We start from the raw sequence: 25,002 nt of genomic DNA, 5'->3' as shown, positions 1-25,002 counted from the left end.
CCTGCAATGGAGATAGGTTTACTTCTCCAGTTGTCACTTGGGATGGGATTCTGGCCAGAGAAGGGCCACGAAGGCAACTTTGCAATGGGGCTGTTTTCCACAGGCACTTATTTGACTGAAAGCAAGATTAGAAGCTCTCCCATGCAACCATGCATCATGCTCTGCTCTGGGAACAGCCCAGCAAGCCACAACTGAGCCTGCACAGAGTGGGTGTGTTTGCACTGCTCTACACTCTCATCTGTTATGTCAAGCACGTGTCAATCCCCTCCAAAAACACCATCTATCAAGTCAGCTCCCACAAACATCCCAGCTCACTGACACTAGCTATGCAGCCTTTTTCTCTCCTCTCTTGAGAACGCTCCACCACGACGCTTTCAGCCCCCACCCATCCTAAGCCCACACAGCTGTGCCAGCCTGTGCCCCCAGCAGAAGGTCCTTACCGTGTCCCCATCTTCCAGCGAGGCCAGCACGAAGCAGCGGTAGCTCAGGTCCTGAGAGAGGGGCTTGTTGTAGAAACCCTTGTAATTCTTCTCGTCCCCCAGGGTGAAGGTCTCGGGCAGCACATCCACTTGGGCAGCAATGTAGGGCTTGAGTCTGTCTGCTTGGCGTCGCTGGCGCCTGCTCTGGCTGCCCTGGCTTATGGCCTCCAGCAGCTGGGGACAAACAAGGTACATCACTATAGCTTCACCCAGCATGGCACTGCCTGACACCATCACCTTACTGGCTGTAAGGCTCAGCAGAGCGGAAGGAAGGCAAGGAAAAGGGTTGGATTTGGACACGGCAGTATGAAGAAACCAGTCATCCCAATGTAACCCCTGCCATCCCGATGGTCTACAAGGGAACCTAGCCATGTTTTTTGGCCCAGGTGTTGGTATGGGCAGTAAGTCAGGAAATTCTTTATGGACGTTGGATGTGAGTTACAACTGATGCTGATGTATAGGGAAAAAGTGACATTTGCTGTGTCTTTCCCTTCCGTCAGAGCTTCCATATTTCACCTGCTGCTGTGTCGCAGGCAGAGCTTTGTGTAAATCACTCAGTGATAACAGATTTCATGGGATGTTCAGAGCAAAAATGGCAAATTTCATAGTCAGCCACGAATTCATGAAAAAGGATATAAGCACACAAAAAAATTCAATTACATTGCTAAGAAAGACTCTCGGATGTTTAAATATGTTTTTCTAATGAATAAAAACGAATACCAGATCTTGAACAGAAATGCTAATTTACAATGAAGGAGGAGGCATGAAACACATGAGTGTTGTTAGGGCAGATAGAGAACGCTGGTTCTATTGCAGGGCTGGGGTCAGAGATGTGCACACAAAACCACGCCGCTGAGCTCACCCTCTGAGCATGACAACCTTGTAAGGCACCCCCTACTCTTTCCTCTCATCAGTCCACCCTTGCTTTCTTCCTAAGAGCCATGTTGGAGTAAGCACAGGGGGAAAAGGCAGCCAGATGGTGGAGTTTTCTCTCATCACACATCATGCTGCTATGTCAGCGAGGCTCTTTGGGGCAGAAGGCACAGCTGTATGTGCCTGGGCTCACCCCACAAAGCCACGGGGCTCCCAGCAGTGATGGATGCTGCTGGATGTTACTGCCACCTATATATGTAACACACCGTAAGTCTGTACCAAAGGAACGCTAGGCTTGCAAAGTTCAGATCCTGAAAAATTAGAAGATGTCAGAATTACTGTCACCTGGACAAAAATAATTCAGCCGTGCACTGTGTTAGAATCCTTGATGACGCAGTCACATACCATCTTTCCTGTAGCTCCCCTGCTTCCTTCAATACACAGGACAGACAGTGCTTAATCAAGGAGCAGCTTTGCCATATTTTGTTTTGTTTCTTTGCATTATGCAGCCCGAGGCTTTGTTTATTGCTTACTATTCAAACCCAGCTCTGAAGACAAAATTAATAATTTCCTCGTGGGCTTTTCTATGGTGCTGATCACTGTAATATTACAAGTGCTTCACAAACATTAACGATCTTATCTTCCAAACACCCATATGAGGTGAAATGAAAGCGATTATCCTCATTTTTACAGAGAGAGAAGAGAGGCACATGGACATAAATGTAAAAAATGCCCACTAATTTTGAATGTCAAATTGAAAAGCCATCAGCTTGGTTTGTTTTTAAAGAAGACTTAGCGTGTTTTATTGCACTGACTGTATCCAGCAGAGTTCTACTGACCTTTCTCTGCAGCTGGGGATGCTCAGACTTTGCGAGCAAGGCTTCAGTATCTCAAACTGAGGACTCCAAAAAAAGGCAAAGCAGCCACTGCTAATGCAAATGGTATTTTACAGTGTTGCCCAGGACTAGGTAAACTGATTAGAGATAGAATCCAACTCTCTGAATTGCCTTCAGCTACCTAGAGCACAAAATCAAACCACCACCCTTTCTCATCCTACTCTTCTCTTCCTTGTGCTATTTTGGAGCTTCTCGAAGGAAAGGATGTAGGAGAACTACAAATGATGGCTCTTCATTACACAATTCTGCTTCACATGCTGAACAGATCCACCCGTACCTGGAGCGAGCTGGGACCCCATGGAAAAGACTGCAATCATGTAATTAAAGATTAATGATAAGCAGGGGCTGACTTACATCTTCTAACACTTTGTAATTTCTGAGTGCTTCAAAGCTTACAACTTTGTTCTCCTAATGGACCCGTGTGTGATTTCTGTGAATCTGGGTGTGTGATTTCTTGGCATTTTCCCTAATTACTTAGGGTGGATATATGTGGGGAAGAAAGAGCCTACAAGCCCTTGTGTTTCTGCCGGCACCCACACGTGTGCTGCTCCTGCATGGGGCAATCTGCACTTACAAGTGAATTCACACAGCCTGCAACAAGCTTGTGCAGGGAGCTGTGCAGCTCTTGGAGGGCACTTTTTCTGCAGCACCGCTGCACGCTCCTACCTGGTCCAGCTCCATCTCATCAGGCGTTCGCCACCGCGCCGTTGGGATGCTGGGGCTCTGCTCAGCTGGCACAACCACGATGTAATACCACCTGGCAGGAAGGAAAACATGAGTACAGGGCAGCAAGGAACACGTGCAGGTCTCTCCCCCCACCCCAAGATGACCTGCTCCTCTCCCTGCCCTCTGAGCAGCAGAAGGGCTCGGGAAGGAGGAGGCCAGCTCTCCAGCTGCACCAGAGAGGGGAACTCTCCTGTTAGCGCTCATTAGGTTAATGAAGATCTACAGACTGTGCTCCATAGGGTGGTGTAGGAGCTGCAAGAAGGACATTTATATAATCGGATTGTAGCAAGAACCCTGGGGGAATTGTGCTTCAGCACAAGGATACCACAGTAACGAATAAGACTTCCACAAACTCGCTTTTTTAATCTCCTTGAGGCTTTAGGCATTATTTATTTAAAGGATATTATATACTGTGTCAGAGAAAGTTCCCCTGATTCTCAACTGTGTTTTTGCTGGTAGCATCTGGAGCATACCCACCAGGGCAAGGGCAAACTGTCAGAGAATTGTCTTAATTTCACTGCATGTAAATATTTGCTCAGAAGGAGCCAGCAGTGTGAGCCCACGTTCATCACACAGGTAAATGCCTGGCTCTGTACTGCAGCCTGCTCTGAAATCCACTCTCAGATCACAGAGCCCACAGGCTGGCAGGGGCCTGCCCTGCACTGCTCCCCGTCTTCAGCCCTTTATCCTCCCCTCTCCATCTATCTTTGCAGAATAGTAGAACCATTTGAGTTGGAAGGAGCCCTTAAAAACCACCTCCTCCAGCTCCGCTGCAATTAACGGGGACATCTACACCTCCATCGGGTGCTCAAGCATGATCCAGCCAGACCCTGGGTGTGTCCAGAAATGGGGCATCAGCCACCTCTCTGGGCAACCTGTTCCAGTGCCTCACCACTCCTCTACTCAGTCTCACCCTCCCCTCTTTGAGTTTGAAACCATTTCCCCTTTTCTTGTCACAAGAGACCCTATTGAGAGAGACAGCACCTACCGAACTGGCACAGTGGTCTGCACTTTGGGAAGGGTAAGCGTGAACTTTCCTTCCTGGATGTACTTGTTGGTGGCGATGGGTTTGCTTTGCAAGACGTCAGGTGCAGTGCGGATGGAGACGAGGTGCTGGAGCCCCCCAGCACTGTTCCCACGGTTCATCAGTACAAAAGAATAATCCGTGTCTGGCTGGAGGTCACTTATGAGCTTCTTCATGGAGTGGCCGTCTACCTCCACACTCTGGCTATTGTACAGAATCTGAAATGGGAAAAAGACACGCTTATGTAGCTGACAGCAGTGTTACAAACAACAATCTGGCTGTGGGCCCTCCCTCAGCTGTCCAGGTACTATGAGCTTCACAACCAGCCATCAGTCTTTAGGTAAAGAAGAGCAGCCCCCAGCAGAGGGCTGAGCAGTGATCCCCGTGCCTCGCAGCCATGGGGCAGTGATAGGGGCAGAGCCTGGTGCTCACACACGTGAGGCTTTTCAGCATTGCTTTGGAGGAGGAATTCAGATGGCTTCGTGTTGCCCTCGCATAGAGATGAATGGCTCTTTGTTTCCTGTCTCATGAGGCTACAACAAGCAATATGCTTTCGGTGTAAAATCCCATCTGCTTTAAATTGGTGGCGCTCCTATGTCTCTCAGCTGATGCCCGATGATATGGTTAGCGCTGAGCAGCTTCCCACCCCCCAGCAAGGTGACCGGGGGGGGGTACGTGCCTTGCTGATGGCTGTCAGATCCCGCGCAGGGCTCACAGATCGGGACCTGAACCAAATGGCAGCTCTGCAGGTGTGACACCCTGTTGCCATGACTACAGATGCTGGCGCTGTGCTGGCTGTGGGCAGGGGACCGGTTCTGCTTTATGCTGCTGCTGGTGCCCCCCTGCACAGCCCTCAGCTAAGGGCTTTTTCTCCTCATCCTGCTGCAGCCATGCCTACCCCTGGCTAAGGCCCTGCAGCCATGAGCACTGCTCTGGGAACCTCACTCCTCCTCTTGCTGCAACAATCCCTGTGCCCCAAAATGCACAGCATTGCCTCTGCAAAGCCTAAACTCAAAGACTGGAGATGGAGACAAAGGGGGTGCTGGAGAACTGGAGGGAGCAGAGGTTGCGCCCCAGCTGGGACAAACCAGCTGCTTCCTTCCACCAGCATGGTAGGGGAGTGATGAAGGTGTAGACACAGCATGCCAAGAACAGGCAAGGGCAGAGATGGAGCATGTTGCACTGTGGCAGCTATTGCATGCCACAGGCAGAGACCACACAGTAAATGTGCTCTCTCCAACAGCGGCCTTGAGAGTCAGAAGCCAGCTCCGTGGAAGAAAAATGACTTGAAGTAGGACAGATCTCTTGCCAGCTGAGCCTGCTGTGTGGGCTGACACAGGCAGCAAGGGAGGGGCTGAACTTTCCTTCCAAGTCACCTTTGCAGCAGGTGGCATCAATCTGCAGAAAGCTGCCAGCTTGCTGGGACAAGGGCAGCTTATTAGCACTGCTCCAGTATTTAGTGCTTCAAAGCTTACAACAGCAATACCCAGTACAAGCTTCAGATCCTCTCCAGATCACTGTGATGGAGGCTGGGACAGAAAAAGAGCCCCATTTTCTTGTGCCCTGGCTTTAAGGGTGCTGCGAACTGAGAAGGGTTTCCCAATGGGTAACAGAGCAGCAGTGAGGAGCTGAAATGGAGGAGAGACATGGTCCAGCTTGTTTGTTGATGTGCTTCAATCTTCAGGGATGAACTACAAAAATAAGTTCCAAGTACTGAAATAAAGATGGGGTTTGCAGGGACCAAGCCCTGCTGGCTGCCCCATGTGCTGAACGGCAGTCAAAAGGAGGGTGGCTGGGGATGGCCAGGTATTCCAGACAAGAGCAGGTTGTGTTGTGAAGTGTCCATTGGGAGAGGTGAGACCTCGCCTCACATGCTCCAACACAGACTTAAACAAAACCAAACTTCAAACACTAAGAGATGTGCTGGAATGATGCAAAACTCACGATGAGTTCAGTTGCCTGTCAGATGAAAATTCTCATTATGAAGCTTTCCCTAATAAAGGCATCACCAACTGCTTCTGCTTTTGCTCTGGGGAAGACACTTGCTCACCAACTGCCTGTGCATGACACATCTGCTGGGGACACAGCTGTTCTCCTGGGGCAAGAGGAGGCTGAAAAGACGGTCAGGCACTTCAGTTCAGTGCTTCCCTGATTGCCCAGCATTAGAACCAGCCAGGACACAGTCCCCGATCCAGTCCTGATACCAGGATGATTTTCACTGCCATGAACAGAAATTCATTTCCAAAGATGATGAAATGGGCATCTGCAATGCTTTCCAGAATTATTCTCCAATCTCCCCCTTTTTCACTGCCGCTGTAACAGCTCCACGTTCCTTTACCTGCCATAACACATTGTCTTCTCAAATGTTATGCACCATTAGGTAAGGTCTCTGCACAAACCTTACAGTAATGTAAGGGCTCACAAACAGTCATTCGTGCACAGCTGGAGATGCCCGGGAGCTCAAGCAGGAATGCTATTTAGAGGTTGCATCATGGCCCACTGGTAACTACTTAAGTCAGCAGCAAATTTGGCCCAAGGGCTCTGAACTGCCAAACATTGCTGACTAGCCCATGGATTGCTGTAAAATGTCATTCGTACTGCTCTTACTCACTAGAGGGAATATGCAAGGCTAGAAGCTAGGTGGGTCCAAATGTCACTGCTGAAGGTCTGCTGTTTGATTTTGAGGCAGTAAAGAATATATTGAACTAAAGGGTGAAAAGACACACAGTGAGCAACACTGCAAAAATAATTGCTTGATGGAGAAGTAGATGAAGTTGACTTTTTGAGGGGTAGGAGTATTACATTCCATGGGACACCATGTCAGAAAGCACCGTGCAGGTTCCCAAGGGCTATTTCTGAACCTCCATCATAATCATTTCCAGAATGTGCTACTCCTTCTCCCAATTTATAAGGCACCTTGTGATGCTGCCTTCAACAACCAGTACATCCCCCATCCTGCTCTTCAGCTGAAGAATGTCTCAGGGCAATGCAGTATCCCCAGGGAGAAGGCTGTATCCATCTTACACATTGTGTGAAAGCTCCAGAATGACATTCTGCATTTCTGAAATAGAAAGGGAGCGATGCCTCTGCACCAGCACATTGACTGGGCAACATTTTACAAGGAATTTATCTCCTGGACCAGAAGAAGCTGTGAAAATTCCCCAAAGAGAACAAAAACCCTCATTATTGATTTGGTAGCAATGACAATTCCTAAGGTCTCAGCTCATCCTCTATGAAAAAAACAGCAACAGTCCTGCCTGTGTCCCACTATTCATTGTCAGAACAATATCTACTTTAATTAAATCTGTTAAAGTAGAATATGACACCCTTTGGGACATAGATTTAGCGTGAGACTGTTTATCAAGTGTAGATAATACTAATTGTTCCCATGGAGATTTATCTGCTATGCTAGTTACAGTATTAGGCTCTGGCCTCAGCATCCCATGTGCCCGAATTAGAGGAGAGAGGTGAGCCTTGTTTATAAAAATACAAAGTCCTGAAAGTTATGGATTTCCTTCGACTGACACAGTCAGCGACCTGGAGCTGACCCTCTTAGCTCCTCACCTCAACTCGTGTGTGCCTGCAAGCCTGCAAGTATTAACAGAAAGAAGACACTATTAGAGAAATATCCTCGTAACACTCTTGTTTGCATGACTGCTCTTCAGCTAGTAAGTGGCTAATGCCATCTGCTCCTGTGTCATCTGAGGGTTAACCCGCAGCAGGGGCAGATCCTGAGTCACTGTGCCAGCAGTCACAGCTCCCAGGCTGAGACATGAAGTCAGTGCCATGCCCTTGGATCCTGGCTATCTCCAACCACCCCACCATCCTTCCATGCTCGTAACACTCCAAAGGTCACACTGTCCCTTTCGTGCACTGAGCTGCCAGACGGAGATGTAGGCTTTGTACCATAGGAATAAGGCAAGATGAAGTGGACTGATTCTTCAGCAGAGTGCTCAGTACTCAGATCAGTGAAGTTCCTCGCGGCCAGATATCTGAACATTGAACCTAACACATCCTACGCTTGGGAAAGCTTTGAATACCATGAGGTCTCCATAAACGCCTTGTCTGCCTCAGCTAAACTCTGCATGTTAACAAGTGCCTGCTATTGATCACAGTAATTCAGCTTTAGGATCTAGACAAGGAGAGTTATAGCAAGGATGAGGACATGCTCACATGCATTGATGTGGATGCAGCCTCAGACCTCCCTCCCATTCCCCTGGCCATGGTTCCCCCACAGCTTGTGCTGCTCACACCTGTGACACCCCAGGGGTGAGGATGTTCCTTATTCTCTTTTACTCCTTGAGATTTATGCATCTGCCCTGATGTTCTGCAGTAACTGAAAAAAGCAATCCTCACGTTTGAGACAGGACTTGTTGCAGAAGGAGTCGTTTTTAGTTTGATTCACTGACTGGTTTTCAGACCAATTATTCCCAGTGATCTCTCGTGATTAAATCACATCTGTAACTTCTCACACTTCAACTCTGAATCAGGCATCATGACAAGCTTTTGCAAGCCTGACCGGTAGTTCCCAGCTGTGCAAATACCGAATATAAGATATTGAAAGAATAGACGGAGGAGCAACACACAGATTGGGATCATATGAACAACCACTGCAACCACTCACCAGCAAAGCACCAGTAACCTCAGGGTCCCAAACAGTTCCCATCCCTATTAGAAAAAGCAAGCTAGAAGTTTCAAGGGTGCTGACAAGGGAGAAGTGGGTACATAGCAAAAGTTGCTACTGACAAGACAGGATGGCATCCTCTGCTGGTACGCTTCAACTAACATTATTCACTCCTGTTTATTACCATGAGCTGCAAGTGCTTGCTGGCTACTCCACAACTGATCAAAAGAGAAAGAAATCAACAAAATTACGGCATCTTCTTGCCTGAGAAGAGTGAAAGGAGGAAAATCAAGCAGCAGTGTGCTCTTCTGTGCTTCATGGTTTACACACAGGTGCTCAAAAACAAGAGCAGCTAAAACCTGGGCTTGGAGATCTGAGCTCCACAAGACCCCAGGCCAATGAGCAATCTGACCTTGCTCTGCTGGTCTCTTGTCTGATGGCCTGAAAACACCATGCAGCATGCCAAGGTGCTGCTTTTCCCAGACCTGCGCATTGCCAGCTCCCTGTTCTCTGCATCCCCCCCTTACCTTAAAAGGCACTGCAGATTTATAGGAGTCAGGCACTTCCCAGCTCAGCAACACAGATGTTTTCATGACGGCGTTGACACGGAAGTTCTTAGCAAACACTGAAATAAAAAACAAGATCTTTCAGCACTGTGGGCCAAGCCAGGAGAGAGCCAGGCAGCAGCTCAGCTCCAAGTCTCTCTTTGTCTAACTCAGCAGCAGACGTCAGAGAGGTCAGCTACAGCAGAGAAGTGAGATACGAGGAGAAAAGAGCAGCAGCCTTTTACCAAGTCTCCAGTCTCCAGTAGAGTTCCCCTTTTTGACTATACTTCCCGGCATCACAGAAATGAAGCTGTACGCTGAACTGCAGTCTTCTCTTCCCCTCTCCACTCACACTCTGCTGGCCCTTTGCCATGATCAAAGAGCAGTGGTGCTCAGGTACTGGATCTGCAGATGATCCTACCCAGCTGTCTGCTCTAGTTCAAGCAAGAGCCTTTCATGTACAGATAAAAGAGCAAAGTGTGTGTGCCTGTGGAGCGATGAAAGCAATTAAGCTACCACCAATACCCCCCTTCCATCCCAAACGACGACTTTAAGGAATCCTTCACTCAGCCTCCCCTTGCTGCACCAGTTTTACACTAGGGAACCATACAGTACCTGACCTCATTAGACAGAGCCAAGGGAAGTGAACGGAAGCAAAGGTCCCTGTCCTGGAGCCAGAGTTTGCTGTCAGGGCTTGTTAGAGGGCCGCTTACCTTGCTCAACGGGCATGGTCCGGGACTGGATGCTGGGGCTGAGTGGCCCAACCCCCTTATTGGTGCGGGCCCTCACTTTGATGTCGTAAGTAGTATCAGGCTTCAAATTCGTCAAAGTGATACTTGTGTCCTTGGTGATGTTAACCAGGTCCTGCTGGCTATTTATGTCTCTGTATACCACCGTGTAGTTGACAATCTTGCCGTTTCTTTCTGCCAAGACTGGGGGGTCCCATGCAACCTCTGTGGTGGAAGTGGTGAGACCCACCACGCGCAGGTTCTGTGGGAAACCACTCGGCACGTCTTCTGCAGTAGTGATCTCCTTCTCAAACTCCTCTCCTGGGCCAGCTCTGTTCTTGGCAGACAGTTTGAAGAGGTACGTGGCCCCCTTGTGCAGGTTGGTCACAGTGTAGTGATGGTCTCTCTTCCCGAAGTCTATCGTGTTCATCTTTTCCTCATCAAGACGTCTGTACTGCAGCCGGTAACCCAGCAGCTCCCCTACCATCTCCTTGGGTGGGTGCCACTGGATGAGGGCTGTGTTCATTGCTGTCGTGCTAATCATCATGGTGGGCTTCCCCGGGACTGCAACATAAACACACAATGACCATCTGTAGCCTGGGAGGAGGGAGAGGAAGGACAGCTTCCTTGCTGCTCAGTCCGCGAGGATTGAGGAAAGCGGGAAAGTTCAGACAACAGGGTGAAGAGGACGACAGACAATTCACATGGATAGAGGCAGAACGACCCTAATCCAATGGTGAGGGAAGCTGGAGCCAGACAGCCCTTGGCTGCCATTTTCCCATGTGCCGCCATCTAAACAGGCAATAAATCCAGCCACATCCAGCCCCAAAATTCATCCCCTTTTACAGGAAAGGTGTAAGGTACCTCAAAGCTTCCCATTTATCTCAGAGAAGAGCTGAATCCTGTCCTCCTAATCAGTGGTCTTCAGACTCTCCAGCCAGTGCTCAGCACCAGGCCACGTGGCCCCAGCTCAGTTCGACACCAGCCACACAGAAGCCCGAGTCCAGCGCCCTGGTCTGTCTGGAGGCAGACTAATTTCATCCTGAAACCTTGCAGTGTCACCATCTGCAGTGGCAGCAAGCAGAGCTGGGCGGGCTGTTTACCATCAGAATGCGTTTTGCTTTAGCTGATGAACAGAGTCATGATGCCAGTGTCGATGTGAGAGGTGAACACGAGAGTTCCATGGGACTTTTGATTATGCTGAGCAAGTCAAGGGGTGTTGCAGTCACGGGTTAGGAACTGATGGCTTTAGATTGATGGTTTAATACTTTGATCTCCTTCAGTTTAAAAAAGGATGCGTCTTCATATCAGCTCAGATTTGTAAGCAAATGAACTGATAGGGAAGATACTCAGAGCCATAGGGATGGGGCTACTGATATGAAAATGAAAATGGGATTGTAGCCAAACCTAGCTAAATACTCACGTACCATTTTGAAACGTCTGAGCCCACAGATGAGCACAAGAGAAACACGTATTTGACAGAATTATGTCCCAATTTTGCCATGAGAGGGCGATACCAACACTCCCCTGTGAGGTCAAGCCTGCAGATGAGCCAGTGCAAAGGCAGCTATGGGAGTGTTTTTGTAGGTATTTAAGACACAGAATTAAATTTCCATTGCCAGTGCCATCCTCCTTGCACTTGTAATACAACATCTAACAGCAGCTAGTATTATGGGACACATTATTTTTGAAGTTGATTCAAAATATTAACTTCAAATGTGCATCATAACATGGGAAGACTCACTGTGGTTTACAGTGCAACACTGGGATGTTTAGGAAGCTTTCCTGTTCATAGGACAGCTGTAGCAATTTGATGAACAGAGCTTACACCATGGTGAGGCACGAGGGAGACAGCATTTGAGACTGTGACAGTGGAAACTACCTCTGGAGCTCCCCATATGCAGCGTGGAGGAGATAGCAAGCTGTTCCTGTTTAAAAGCACCAGGAACAAATGCTCACAGTTTGCACAAGCTGCATTCCCATAATAACCAGTGGTAAATACCATTCCTGTGGCTGGTGTGAGAAGCAGCAGGATTATCATCTGAAGGACAGGTCTAATGAGTGGAAAATCGAGGATAAAACAATGACAACTAGCTGATGCCACTGCTGAAGGCAAGATTGATCGCATCCGGAGGAAAGCACCTGATGAATGCCAGGGTGCCCCAGCTCCTGGCACTAGGCACAGGGTACAAGTCTACTGAGAGAGCAGAATGAATCGGCTGGGATCACCAGACCTAGTAGTTGTGTCCGCAGCACTCCTACAGCAGTATCTGTTGCGTTCCAGGCTTTATCATGGCTCTAGGAACAGGTTGGCTGAGGTACGTAAGCCAGGGAAGGCGATGGTAGCAAAGGCTGGGGGGAGCTGAGAAGCACCTGAGGGCCCACCATGCCAATGGCCATCCTAGGCAGCACTGCAGTCACCACAGGAAGCAAGAAATGGCACTCGCCTACCCCTGCTGCACCAGGGGACTAAATGAGGGCAGGCTGTGACTCCAAAGCTGAGGGAGAGCCTGGACTTTTAGGCTTCCTCTTCCCAGGTCTCTGGACCATGAGTTTCATGGCTCTCTTGTGGGCCCTGGCAGTGTCCGTCTGTTTGCTGCACTTTGCTCGGGTGATCCAATGGCAAAGCCTGTAGGAAGAGCTGCAGATCACACGAGCATGTACCTCTGTGGCATCTCCAGCCTCTCGCTTCCTCCTGCACAGATGCCTTGCCCATACTCCCGGGTACCTCCTGAGAAGCTCCACCACCACCCCTGTGAGGCTGCGGTCTCTGCTCCCCACACTCACCTGCCCCTGTGGTGGTGATGACCTTGGGCTTGCTGCGGGCACCATCTCCCTTGGTTGTGTAGGCAGCGACTGTGACGGAGTAGGTGGTTTCCGGCAGCAGGCCTCCAATGACTGTCTCCTGGGAGTGCAGACACGAGGCAGAGAAGAGGCAAATGAGAAGAACAAAAACCCGTTACCAGAGCAGGCAAATGGAGGGCACCGGGGTCAGCATCTCCAACAGCAACACACCAACACACTTACTGGAGCACACTCGTGCACTGCACCCAAGCACACACGTCTCGCTTTGCTCCCCCATGGAACCAGCAAATGATAACTGCCACCACTCCAGCACCGAGCTGCCTCACCTCACCCCTAACTCTTGGCACTCCTGGGGACCCACCAGAACCTGCGGGCCAGCACAGGGGGAAGGGAACAGCTGTAACCCTGACACAGTAAGCCTGAGAGTAAGAGGGCTGCGGAGCTGTGAACCAGAGCAGAAGCCAGATCAGCCAGCTGCGGAAACCTCCTGGGGGCTCATGAGGGGGTTTTTAAGGTTGTCTCTGGCAGCAGCGCAGCCCGGGGCAGGAGCACCTGCAGCACCGCAGCACTGTGCTCGCCCTCCCTGCCAGGCATGGCACAGCACGGCAGGCATGGATGGGGTCAGCACCAGGCACTGGCAAGACCCAGAGGGAAAACCCTGCACTGTGGGAGGTCTGGGAGCAGGCAGTGCACTGACACCCCTGCGTGCCTTGGCTTCCTTTGGGCAGGAGGAGGGCACGGCTCCATGCTTCTATTTGAGATCAAAGCATGAGCACCGCTCCTCCCTCCTGGCCTCCAGCAGTAATGTGACTTGTGCCAAGCTCTGCTGGCCAGGCCTGTACAGCTCTCAGAGCAGCTCTCAGAGACCCAGGGCAGTTACCTCCAAACAGCATTTAGCTGCGGGTGCTACGAAGGGGATCGGGACCACCAGCACTAATAACTCGCTGAGTCATTAGAAGGGGCTGGGAAGCTTTTGGGTGGGAGGCAGAGGCTCAGGATTCGTGATTTGTCCTTCCAGATGATAAGAACAGAGATGGGCTGAGCTCCACTGGCTGATGAGAGACAGCTCAGACACTCTTAGGGGCTGCTCCAGGGTCTGATCTTTGCTCATAGTCCCTGTGGTGCCTCTCGGAGCACAGCCAGTCTCCCATCACTCCCTTTCAGTAACACCCACACTACGAAAGCTGCTGATTTCCAGTCGGTGCTGCCGGTTCAGGTTACCTGCCCAGGCTTACTCATCAATATCACCCTGTTACCATCGCAGAACCAGCCAGCCCAGAGAAAAATCAACAAGCACCAACAAGAACCCCGCCAAAATCACCGTGTGAACCAGAGTCCCATCCCAACTCTGCCCCTGCAGCAGGTGTGTGCGTGAGGGTGAGTGGACTCGCAGTCCGATCGGTGCCAATGGACCCGCGGGGAAGCACTCACACAAAACCTGCAGACTATGAACATCCCAAGAGAATTCACTCCTCCCAAATCCATGCAAAGAGAAATTCTCACGCAAAAGCATGCCACCGGGAGCAAAGCAAGCGAGCTGGGGAGGAGGGGAGAGAGAGGAGGGATGGATGAAAGAAGGTCTGATTGCATAATGTAAACACAGTGCTGGCATGACAAAGCCAGTCCGAGTGCAACTCCTCCATATAAAGCAGGAGGAGAAATGCTTTGTGCCGGAGAAGCTCACAGTAGGGCACGTAATTGAATTGCTGACTCTAAAAAGGTCATTTTCGAGTTTGTTCCTCCAATTTGATATTTCAAAATTATATGGAAAAAATTGAATTTAACTGTTTAAATGTGATTGTTTTCTTATTACTATCTGTGTTTCAGCCAAAGGTCATGGTTGAAAGTGTAGGTTATTTTTCATGACTGCAATCAATGCAGTTTAAAGATTATATATCTAATTTGACTGTGTAACTCGGTGGGCCAACTACTGCAGAAAGTAGGATGCACCTCCTGAGTCAATCACTTGAGCCTGCCTAAAACTGCACTACAACAAGCTGGAAATACAGATTATAGGAAATGTCAATTGCTTTTCTACATTTAGTAGCAATCTAAATGCCAATTTTCTCTGGATTTGCTGCTTGCGGAAGGTTTCACAATGTAACTCTCCAGCCTCATTAAGGGAGTGAAAAGGATGTTTTGACAGCACTGTGTCTACAAAATTCACAAATCGATTTTCCAAACCCCTCTTTTCCAACCTGGAATACACACAAGTGGTACTTACATGGTCGACGGTGTCCTCAGCTCTCCACTGACGGGGGAGAAAGGAAGGAGGAGAGAAAAATGGAGACACAAGAGTTTTAAGGGGCAACGTGTAGGAAGGGAATGACGATGACAACAGCGGGGGTTAGCAGGACTGGGTGGGGGGGATTGGAACACTTACATACAGAGGGTCACTTGGCACAGGTTGTGTCAAGGGAAGAAATGGGACAGAGCCATTCTCTACATGCTGCTAGCCTGAGCGGGAGGTCTGTGCTCACTCACACAAAGTGGGGCAAAGAACTTCCTTCCCATACAGATGGAAAGGTCACCGCTTCCTAACTTCACCATCCTTTCCCCTTCTGGCTCTGATTACACTTTTCTGCCTTTTCAGGACTAAGAAGGGATGAGGCTCTGGGAATCAGAGATGTCCCAACACATGACAGCATTCACAACACGGTTTTGTGTCCTGATCTCCAAGTTCTGTTCTAGTGATCCTGCAGCCATCATCACTTGTTGAGAATGAAGGACTTCACACACACAGCACAGTGGGGACTTTTGCAGGGAAGCACCGAAACGATATTTACAGATCTCTTTTCTGTAACAGCTGCAACTTGGAAACACAGCGAGGCCAAGATCCTACTCAGAGCTCCACACTATGCTGTTCCTTTCCAACCGTGCTGCAAGGCTTGGAACAAGGGTAGATGTGGTGTCTGTACCAAGGAAACAGCTCCTCATTCCAAACTACACAACACCAAAGCAGCAAACACTCAACTTGGCAAGAGCAGCCCTGCAGGCAACACTTCTACAGAAAACATTTTCCAGTAAAAGATCACAAGGGATCGCAGCCATGGCAGCTCAATTATGGCTCTGGAGAGAAACTATGCAAGTTTCTGATGGGATTGGGGTTTATACGGCATCATAACCGTCAGGCATACCAGCAGCACAGTTCTCTGTGGCTGATGCACCAAAGGAAGGATTGCGGAGATCACAGAGTGCCCACTCTGTGATCAGCCAAGGTGAAGCGTTACACCTCAGGTTACTAAATCTGCCCAGAGGAAACGCGGGTCGATGGGTTCAAGCACAGAGATGAAAGTGGAAGATAGGTATTACTGTTCCTGACTCACAGCGTGAGCCGCAGTGAGCCTTGTGCTGAGCCTGGGTTGCCAGCTGTGAAATGGCACTCAGAGCCTGCCTTCCCCAGGACACCAGGATGCCCAGATAATGCTGCTGAAGTGCCTGGGAACCTGCTGCTGCTGCAGAAGCCCTAAATGGTATTAAAACCACAAGTTGTCTTTTGTGCTCAGGCTATTTAAAGCGGCTTTCAGAGGCTGGAGCTTATCACAGAGGTAGAGAACTCTACCAGCAGTAAAATACATGGCATACCTTCCAAATATTTGCCATTGTATTCACTAAATTCAGAAAGCTATGCGAGAAAGGTTCTTTTACAACTTTATTATAGTTTACTTATTTGATGCCCTGAGACCGCAGCAGATCCATCCTCCTAAAGCATCTTAGAATTTAATTTCAGCAAAGAGGTCAAGTTGTCCCTAAAGAACTCCTATCAAGCCAAGACCACAACTAGCTACTGCTGTCCCTAAAGGTCTTTTTTCCACACACAGCTTGGTATTATTTCCACTGCTGTGTGCTCCAATCCATCGCTGTTGATGGATGTCCTACCTGCCACCATGACCAACAGCCACATGCTCTGCCCTGATCAAGCCCTGCTGCAGGAAGGATGTGAAGCTGGCAGCTCTTTCTACTAGAAGTTGCTCCAACACTGTGCTCCTGATGGATGGGGGCCATGGGGGTGGTAGCATGCCATGCTGCTCCAGGGCTGTCTGTATGCAGCTGCAGGATACCCTGATACCCTGCTGCAACAAATAGCAAGGCTACTGCATCCCTCAGCCTTCCACACCGCAGCAGGGAGCTTATCATCCAGAAGGATTTTAGTCCAAATGTTTACTGTTCAGACTCTGTTTGCTCTTATGTCTTCATTGGACTTTAATCTTGTATCAGATCAGAGTGCAAAGAAACGCTTTGAGATCTGCATTGGACAAGTAACAGTGAAAATCCAGGTCTGCATAAATACCCTAGTATAAATTCAATTTCATTATGAAAAAATCACCCACAGATCAAAACATTTCCTTCCTATCCTAGCTTGATTGCTTTTTAAGTGTGTAAGGTTGGTCAGCAAGACAAACTGATCTGAAAGGCCCAGGAGCCGTCATAAAAAGACCTCAGACAGTGCTGCATGTGTGAGGCAGGATGGCTCAGGGAAGTGCTAAAGCTAACAGTCTGTATTTATAGCAGCTGCAGTGCCTTAACGTTTCATTTTACACTTCAGCACCGCACAGCGTAGTCATGTTTCAGCAGGGAATAGCTATTTTCCCTGACCATGGCTCTTGCAAAAGACAGACTCAATCCCTCCTAAGTATCCCAAACTATCAGAAGCAGATATTGGGGTTTTCCTGCAGATCCTGCTCTCTGCTTCAGTGACGGTGGTGCAACAGTGAAACTCCAGGTGCAAACTCAGGGTGCACAGACTGTTGGATGTGAAGGGGTCTGATGGCTCCAGAACTTCTCCTTTGTCCATTATTGAAATGCCTCCCAGCCTGTGCCTTCCTTTCATCATGAAGCATGCTACATCTCACCAACGCACCGGACTCTTAACCTAGGTGGGCACAGGCAGGAGTTGCTCCATGCACACCTAGATAAGGATCCAAGACTATTACCCAGCAATAGAAGGCGGCTGTGTGCCCATAGATGCAGATTCAGCCCTGCCACTGCTCAACGCTGCACTCTGCGGGCACATGAGTCTGGCAGATGGGAAGGGATGGAAGGGATTGAGCCATCTGCTTGTGTGGACTTGCTGGAGCTGATCAGAGATTGGAGACAAAGGAAAGACAGACGGCCCCTTCCCTTCCCTGTGGAACCTAACTTCTGTGCCCCATGGCCTTGCAATCTTCCAATCCCTTGAGTCACTAAGGATTTATATGAGCAAGGCAGGGCTCAGCCAAGACCTCAGACTACCCTTATTCCTTTCAAACGTGGTCTTGGGGCTGGCATGACTGCATACAGAGCTCAGACTGGAAGGCACAGAGAATTGTGGAAGAGGTAATCAGTCACAGGTACGGCCACAGGGAGGAGGGAGAAGCCTCATTTCCATCTCAGGACCTTCCTAATGACAGATTTTTCTCCCTAGGCAGGGGGCTGCAAAATAAAGCACGATCTCTCCAGCGCCAGGGCCCCTACTTCACTGCTGATGGTTTAGTCCTTTCCGCTCAAATGGTTTTGAAAACTGAGAATTTGTATTATCTGCATAGCTAACATCTCCTTCCCTTTTCTTCTTCCTTTCATCTTCGTTTACTCTCTCTGTATTTCTCGTCTTCAATCAGCAGAAGTCATGAGCCAGCTTTAATGCCAGTGTCTTCATACCATCTGCAGGAAGCAGATTACGTGGTACATACCTACTCAAAATCAGCAGACAGCCTGTCTGGGCAGGAGGAGGGGCTCTGCCTACGTGTCCAAAGAATTTCTGTCCTGCACCCACATTTGGAATTGGTTTAATTCTCTCTTTGTGCATCAGTTTATATTTTACAAATGTTTCTGAGTCCTGAACAGGACTCCATCTACATCCTGTGGCCTTCCGGGACCAGTGAATCTTTGTTTCGCTCCACTGACAATAACTCTTCCCAGTCTACTTGTTAAGGTTCGATCTGGGCTGTTAGCAAAGATATGCACCGCTGTACTGAAAGACGGCAGCTCTCACAGGGTTCTTATGCTTCTGGAGCAGATGCGTTCCACCACAAGCACAGGTCACGCCTGGCTTCTCACTCGTTTGGGAGGTATCTCTTCTGCCAAGTCAGTAAAACCTCGTTCCTGCAGGGTCACCGTTAGTTCGTCCCATGGGTGACATGACTTCTTCACAGCAGTCACTTCTGTGCAACTATCTTCTGCTCGGGAATCTCAACAGATGAACACAGCATGATATATGCCGGGAAAAAATACTGCGGCAAACAAGGACTTTCCCACATAAATTCACTGAATATCAAAGACCGGTAATTGGTTTGACAGGCCGGGAAACTTTAAGCAGCTTGCCTCCTTGATGATAACTGCACGCATTCAAAGCTATGCAAAATCCAGCACTCCTTGGAAAGTTACTGGCTCCGGTACTCTCATTCCTGAATGCTGGCATGGGGTTCCTTCCTCTCTCAGAACTGTATGAGTAAGGAATGAAAGCAGAACCGGCTGGGCAAGCAGAAAATATTTGAAAACACCAACAAGAACAACACTGCCAGCTTTACCCACCTACACTTGAGACTAACCCATTAACTCCAAACTCCAGCTGAACAACACAGCATCAATTGTTCAAACAACATGGAAGATTATATCCTCCTGGAATCAGAAAAGGGCAGCAAGGAGCTTTTCTAACGGTTAAAATAATTCAGCATCTGAAACGAACAAAGATGTGTCCCAGATAACACTGTGAAGACCCTCACAGCATTTTCTCTTCAAAGTTTTCCTCTTATTATTACTGAGTTTTACCCTTCAGAATATGAATGGGGAGGAAAGCTGCCTCTGTGCGCCACACTCCCCACTGACAAACGTATAAATGATTCACAGCTGCGTTCAGGAGACAGATCAATTAATCGTTGCGGCTCTCCAGTATTTATATTGGGCATCATTCAAGCAAGCCAGCTCAGAATCGATTACTCGTCGCTTCCAACAGCAGCAGATCCTGTACTTCATTTATATGATTATCTTTGTTGAGAACAGCACGGGTCATCCAGGATGAAGGACCCTTGCTGCAAAGAAGAGTTGTGCTTCATGGCAGGGCACTGACAACTTCCCTGACCACTAGAAAGATGCAGAGCAGCTTATCGGGCTTTACAGAGCCCATAAGCACGTCTGGAGGACTGGGTGGGAACGGGGCCTTGCTCACAGCTTGGTGAATTATACAAAGTCCCTGCCTTGCACAAGCAAAAGGGAAGGGAGGCTCTGCTGAGCCTTACAGGCTGCCCTGCCTGGCAGCTGTGCCCGCTGTGTGCAGAGCCTGGACAGAGGCTTTCCTCTAGGTTCAGTCAGCAGCATGGAAGCAGCAGACCTGAAGCTCATTTAAGACCATCTGAAGATCCTCTGGAGTGAGCACAGGATGAGGCAGGCAGAGAGAGGGATGTTGGGAGAAGGGGTAAGAGAGAAGCATCACCCAATACAACATCTCTCCCACAGCAATTCTTTCCTGATTAGCTTTTTACCAGTTACAGCTTGTGGATAAACCATTTGCCCTGCTCAGGCAGGGCTGTGTCCCATGTTCCATATCTGCCAAGAGATGCTTGGGCCCAGCCAGCCCAGCCCTCTGCAGAGAGGGAAGGTGCCATGCCCTCCAGCCCACTGTCCCCATGTTGTACCTGTGCTTCCGACAGCATGACATCCTTGATGACGGGCTGCCCTCGGGGCTCGTTGTTTTCCAGCTTCACGTAGGTCACCTGGTAGCCCCGGATCTGCCCGTGCTGCTTGTTGGAGATGGGCAGCTTCCAGCTCACCCGGATGGCTGTCGAATTCACAGACTCCACCTCCACCTTTCGTGGTGGGGCACTGGGCACTGTAACACACATGGGATGGATATTTAGCAGGTGCACATGGTCAGCTCTTCTACCATTGCTACCTTCCCTTCACCTCACCCTGCACCTGCCCAGTAGGTCATACTGCATTTCACCACATGACACAACCCTGACCTAACACCCCAACACTTCTGCTGCTCCCAGTGGGACGGAGCAGGGCTGTGATATGCAGGGGCACCCAAAAGGAGCAGCTGTACTGGATCAGCCCCATCTGCCCCTCTCTCATCTCCAGCAGTGGGCAGAAGCAAAGCAGAATATAATGGAACATGGCAGCTTGGGGTGCCCTGTGGCAGAGGTGGGGGTTCTGAAGCTCTCCCTGCTTGCTGCCCATCACTGCATGCCTCCTCCTTGCAGATCCCCCTGTGTATTCCCACTGCAGCCCAGACTGCACGGCTGGGTGCTGCCCTGTGGGGTCCCAGCACTGCCACCAGCCTGAGCACACGCGCTCCTCCCCTGCGACAGTGAGAGGTTAATGAGGAGGAAAAGCGCCATCCTAAAACAATAACCCAGAGCTCACAGACAGCGCTCACTGAACTCAGCCAGATAAAGGGGCCTGTGGGGATTATGACAGCTCTAGGGACTGTATTTCATGCACGGCTAGCTGAATGCTTTTTGATAATAAAATGAAAAATTACACTGCCCAGAAAATATCAATTTTCTTGCAAGGTGAGGCCCGTTTAAAAATGTATTTATACCGTATTTACCATTTGGAAAAATTACCTCCTTATTACTTTTTGCTCTTGCATTGACTGTGACAAAAATGTCAATGCTAAAAAATTAGCCTCTCGGTTGCTCCTGGAAAGCTCCTTCCACCTGAAACAGCCGGGGGTGGAGGTGTGAGCTCCCTGCAGAGCACACCCACGGAGGGACCTGGGCCCAGCTCCTTCCACCCTTCACTGCCTAGGAATATCCAGGGGTTTGAAACCCCCCTACGCCCCAATTCTCTGCTCAGTAAGGAATAATCAGTATTAGATAATTAGGGATGGATAGCTGACAAGCAGACATAATGAACGTTGCTATTTTGACCAACTAGATGGGGAAGAAACAGCTACCCAGCAGGTAAGCACAGTTTTTAAGCCGCAGGGCAATTCATTATTTTCCCCAGATGTCCTTCTTAATTGTACATAATTAAATAAAATACAGAAAGGAGGAATGGGGCATCTTAGCGAGATGGGGCCAGCTCAAGGTATGGGAACAGAGTGGGCTGTGAATGAAGGGTTACCACCTTCTGGCTGGAGCAGCCCACGCTGTAATCTGACTCAGTGCAGTGACCAAGAACGAGCCATGGGGCTTTCCTGTCCTAGCAAGGCATCTGCCCCCACACACAGCTGGGAGCCCAAGCAAACAGCATGATCCTCCCCGAGAACCACAGAGAAGCTGTGTGCCAAGCTCTGCTGGCAGAAGGCAATTGGCCTTGGCAGAACACAGCATGGGGAAACTATGGGGCATGAAAGGAGGTGAGTGTGAGCAGTGAAGTGTTTCGAGGAACACTGACTGAGAGAGGGGAAGTTACCCTGTTCTGCGAGGTACATGCTGTGTCCCACATCCAAGAGGGAAAGTTCGATTTGTTTTGAGCATTTCTCATTCATTCGTGGCTATCTACTGAGCATCAGCATGTCGGAGGGATATGAAATCACTCCTGACAGCTGAGCCGCAATGTCCAACCATGGTGTCCGAAAATGAACCGAGAAAGCTTGCTGCGACATTTCTGGGGTAGCAGCTTCCCCTGGGCTACAAGTCTGAAGAAGGAGAACTGAAGCAAACAATACAGGCAGCAGGAGACACACAGATGTGTTTGCCAGCCCAGGAATGCAGTCAGCGAGCATTCCCAGACACCACCTCCAGAGCCACAGAGACATGGGGGACGGTGGTAGCCCATTTAGGGGAACTGCAGCATGCCCGTTTCCAATTTGCTACACTGACTGGGTGAGGCACAGATCACCCTTTGCTCAAATGCTGCATCTTTTTCTCCTCCCATTAAATCTGCAGCTTCTGGGGTCAGGATGAAGCCACGGAAGTTCCTACTGTCACCCTGAGCTCTGGCACTTTCAAAGGAAATGGTTTAAGTCGTGATGACATAACTGACAGCCTCGCTAATACAAAGCAATTTCTCTTTAAAGCTGTCGTATCCAGTAAAGTGTTCCGTACATGCAATATTCTGGCTCTTGAGCAGAAGAGCAGATTTATATAAGCTGTGGCTTGCCTGGAAGCCAGGGTGGGAAGCAGCTTTCCTGCGGTATCTACAAGTTTCAAATGGATTTCATTTCCCCCTTTTAGTTTGCTGGATTTCAGGTCAACAAGCAAACTCTAAGTCTCATTGATCTCGCGTGAGAGCAGCCTTTGGCTGGGTGAACCCTACAGAAAAAGGAAGCCACCACCATACCACTCTAGGAAGCCAAACACACAAAGCACCATAATGCCTGGAGCCTCTGCCTGGAGCTCCCAACAGCCATCAGCCCTGCTAGAGGAAGCACTTCCCATGCTACATCCCCCACTGCATTTCTCTCTTTGTGTGCTACTCATCTAGGTGAGCACTGGTTACCCCAGGGTGGTAGCTGAAGGAGCTGTCGGGTAACACCTACCATCCTCATCAGTGCGCACGTGCACAGGGATGCTCTCCGGTCCTGGCCCCACATCGGTGTGAGCCCTTACCCACACCTTGTACTCGGTCCATTTCTCCAGGTCCTTGATCTCCCAGCTGGAGTGCTCCCGTCCAATGCCATCCACCACATGCTTGGTGCTGTCATCTCCTTCCACTGCCTGGTACGCAATGGAGTACTGGGTGATGACCCCATTGCGGCTCTGGGCAGGCGGTGGCACCCAACTTACCCGGATGGTAGTGGAGCTGGTGCTTACACACTCGACTTCTTGGGGTGGGGCAGAAGGGGCTGGGGATAAATAAATGAAGGAAGTGGGGAGATGAAGGGAAATGAGTGGAAGGACAAACCAAAATGCACAGGGAACTGTTACCCAGCCAACTGAGCACTGGACGTACACGTGGAAATGCAGCCAGTAGGTTCCTAAACTAACACCTGCCTTTCTCTCAGATCATCAGAGATGGCACTAGGGGCAATTTGGATCTGAAAACCTGATGAGCAGCATGGAGACAGAAGGGCTCTTCTGCACCAGAAAACACCTCCTCCCCATGCTGTTCTGGATGCTGACTTTATCAAACACAACAAGTGACAATAAAAGAAGAGAGAGAGAGACTGGTAAGGAGAATGAAGATGTTTTCAGTGAAGATCTGAAGCAGATGGAAACCAGAAGAGGTAGGAAGCTACAGAAGGCAAGAATGGCAGAAGGAGAAGCTCACACACCAGACTGCATGAAAGCCTGCTCTAGACAAGTGAAGGAAACAACAGAGGGCAGGGAAGGCAGGTGACTGAGGCTGGCTGGCAGCATTCAGCTGTCATGCACCTTGCCCAAATGGAAGCCAGGCACTATGCAGAAACATGGGATAGCATGGCTGTGCTGCTCTGTATGGGTGTTGTACTGGGGCCTGAGTGCTCCATGCCTGCCACACCAGTCACCTGCCGCAGCAGCTTGCTGGCCTGTGAAGCTGCACAGGGGAAGGTAGGCAGGTCCTGTCTGCTCACAGGTGAAAAACCACCTGCACTTTGAGACAACTTCTGAGTGCCGGCAGTGTTAACTGACCTCAGTGGGAGGAATGGGAACTGGGTGGTGGGTGCATCTCAGTCCTCTCCACACAGCACTGTTGGTGGCAAGAGAGGGACTAGGAAAGGAGTTAACAACCGACAGTGGTGGCAGTTTTGCAACAGAACAATAGTTCTGTGCTTGAATGTTTCTCATTCTCTCGGGCAGAAGCCTCAAGAATGGAGGGAGCCCCTCTGGCTGGGGAAGTGATGAGAGACGGGTGCACCCCTGTGTGCTTGCACAGGAAATGTGCCCTAAGCAGAGGACATAACACCACCACCAGAATGTGTGCACAGACACTGTAAGACTGCAAAGCAGTCTGGCCAAGCAGTAAGGGAGTAAAAGGCATCTCTGCTTTTGCACAGTGGGTGAAAGTCTGCTTCCAATTCCTCACCACAGCCAGATATCTATATATGCAGAAAGAGAAGCTTCCCTTGCTGAAGTCCTTTAAGCCACCCGTGCACTAGAGCTTGCTTCTTGGGGGCTCAGGGACAGCTTGCCTCCTCATGGGTGAACACAACCTGTGTCACTCCACACAAGGTACCTCAGATAATTAGAATGCCCAATAACACCCAGACTGTGCTGGACACAGGATGGAAGCAAATGAAGATCTGGGACATCACAGTGCCACTGGTGATCTCTGCTTGCTGGGAACAAGGCCTGTGTGAGGAAGCTGCAGGCTGCACATAACCCTCAGTGTCCACTTCTGTGCTCAAGGAGCAGGATGCATCCCTGGTGCCTGGGAACACTGGAAGGAGAGCAGGTAGCAAAGAGATGGTGCCTGCGCAGAGCTGGGCTGATGCTATGGGCTGCACTGGAGGGAAG

At 49.7% G+C, this 25,002-nt stretch overlaps 1 protein-coding gene across 8 annotated transcripts in view; it reads right to left on the bottom strand.

The window, feature by feature from the left end:
* The window catches only part of PTPRF (protein tyrosine phosphatase receptor type F), a 332,284-nt gene that overhangs the window by 29,492 nt on the left and 277,790 nt on the right, over nucleotides 1-25,002 (bottom strand). For 7 of the 8 annotated variants that reach the window (XM_032446277.1, XM_032446280.1, XM_015870116.2 and 4 more), the window contains 9 exons: nucleotides 23,106-23,411; nucleotides 20,311-20,504; nucleotides 14,925-14,951; nucleotides 12,683-12,800; nucleotides 9,881-10,459; nucleotides 9,150-9,247; nucleotides 3,963-4,216; nucleotides 2,915-3,005; nucleotides 441-653 (listed from right to left, as the gene is read on the bottom strand). In XM_032446277.1, coding sequence (XP_032302168.1) covers nucleotides 441-653; nucleotides 2,915-3,005; nucleotides 3,963-4,216; nucleotides 9,150-9,247; nucleotides 9,881-10,459; nucleotides 12,683-12,800; nucleotides 14,925-14,951; nucleotides 20,311-20,504; nucleotides 23,106-23,411 — 1,880 coding nt within the window. The remainder of the gene's footprint in view (nucleotides 1-440; nucleotides 654-2,914; nucleotides 3,006-3,962; nucleotides 4,217-9,149; nucleotides 9,248-9,880; nucleotides 10,460-12,682; nucleotides 12,801-14,924; nucleotides 14,952-20,310; nucleotides 20,505-23,105; nucleotides 23,412-25,002) is intronic. The other variant, XM_032446281.1, reaches the window with a different exon arrangement.

The sequence above is a fragment of the Coturnix japonica genome, chromosome 8 (genome assembly GCF_001577835.2).
Source record: "Coturnix japonica isolate 7356 chromosome 8, Coturnix japonica 2.1, whole genome shotgun sequence".
Classification (NCBI taxonomy): Eukaryota; Metazoa; Chordata; class Aves; order Galliformes; family Phasianidae; genus Coturnix; species Coturnix japonica.
This window is presented reverse-complemented; position numbering and strand designations above follow the sequence as displayed.